The 1,806-nt window shown below is 44.0% G+C and overlaps 1 protein-coding gene across 1 annotated transcript; it reads left to right on the plus strand.

The window, feature by feature from the left end:
* NEMIN01_2501 (uncharacterized protein) lies at positions 1 to 1,806 on the plus strand (the record flags this gene model as incomplete). Its single annotated transcript, XM_051478443.1, has 1 exon — positions 1 to 1,806. A coding segment is annotated over one exon (1,806 nt), but the record flags the coding sequence as incomplete, so codon positions are not given.

Here is a 1,806-nt window from a genome sequence, read left to right on the forward strand (position 1 = left end):
CATAGAGAAGTGTAAAAATAAAAAAAGTGAGAATCTGTTAAAAGCAGCTTCTGGCAGCATCCAGATGCAAGGAGAGCCTGGAAGCACAGCAAAAGCTAAAAAGTCGCTTGTTGTGAACAGCCAAGTGATAGACAATGGAATGCTGCAGGCCATACAGAAGAAGATTGAGCTGGAAATCGAGCTGTGGATCTTTAGAAGGCTCTTCAGCTCGCGGAGAAGAGGGTACAAAGTGCACTACAACAAAATATACACTTACAAAATCCCCAATGAAAGCATCACGCGGGAAATAAAACAGAAGTTCTACCAAAACGAGCTTAAAAGGGACATTCATTTCTTTTCCACCGAAGTTGCCCCGGTGGTAGAGGAGAACTTACTATGGTACTTCATTGCCAGCAGGACTACAACTATAAACCTGAAGTACAGAGACCTTCTGGGGCTCAAGGCGCTACTTAGCGATAAAGAGGCAAATGAGCACAGGGAAATGGTAGAAAAGTTTAAGGGATACTATCCCGGGGTGATTGATGAGATGATAGCGTATGTGGACAAGCACAAGCCCATGAGAACTTTCCAAAATGGGTGTTTGCACCTATGGAGTGAGAAGCTGGGAGACATTTACACGCGAGAGCATCTCAAGCCGAAGCACTACAACCCCAAGGAAGACGCCTGGGCCGACCAAGTAGAGAGGAAGTACCATCCTCTGGCGTGTGCAGTGCGGATGATTCTGGTGCTGCCTGAAGTGTACATGGACTTTTGCAAAATCGATGCAGAGTTCATAAAAAATACTCTGATTTCAGAGAACACGGCTAAAGACAAAAAGCTCTGCGAAGTTCTGCTGAAAATACAAGATCTGGTGTATATGCACGCACGGGAGAAGATGGATGGCAGCCTGTACAGAGGGCTCTACAGCGCTCTTGAGAGCATGTTTGGCAAAGAAAGGATGGAGAAACTAACAACAGTTGAGCTGTACAAGGGCATGCACGCAGTTATTGCTAATTTCTACAAGAAGAGCGATTCATTTGATAAAAGAAACAAACACATTCTGCAGGGAAAGTTCATAATAAAAAACCAAACACACGTGAAGTGCGAGGCAGTATTGGACACATCACAGAAAGATGCAGGCAAGCATGCATTGGCCTCAAAGTACTCACTGGAGGAGAACAGATGGGGCATTTCACCTGATGTTCATGCGCACTATCACATTTACTATGTGGACAATACAACACACCAGCCCAGGATGCTCTGCATGCCTATGCACGTAGACGCTGATGGACACAAGTATTATTTGCACACAATTAGGGACATAATAGAGTATATAAAAGAGCTGTATGAGATAGCTGGCAGTTCAGATTCTGTGCATCCTTTCAAGGTACACAAAAAGAATAAGAAGTGGTCGTACGTCAAAAAGAAAGAAGAGAGAAATAAAAGAGTGGAAGAGTTGGGAGAGTACGAAGTGGTGTTCTACCGCATTGAGGAAGATCCAAAAAAGACAAAGTTTACATTTGCAGAGTTTGTCCCCTTTTATTCTCACGCTGAAGGGAATATTGCCATGCCGCTCTTCCTCACTCCTCTGATGCAGTCTGCAGTAGATTTAGGGCCTTTCATCAAGGAAAAAGAGCACACTCTGATCGACTCATTGGAGTTTGAAGACAGGGCGCCTGATGTGTACACATATGACAGTAGGTACAAAAACATAGAGTATTCCGATGTATACAGCTATTACAGCAATTTATACATGCTGCCACATGAGGAGAAAAGAAAAGGCATGGAGTGCTATGCAATGAGCTGTGCGACTGAGAAGATAGACAA

This window comes from Nematocida minor (genome assembly GCF_024244105.1).
Source record: "Nematocida minor strain JUm1510 chromosome Unknown 1188, whole genome shotgun sequence".
Classification (NCBI taxonomy): Eukaryota; Fungi; Microsporidia; genus Nematocida; species Nematocida minor.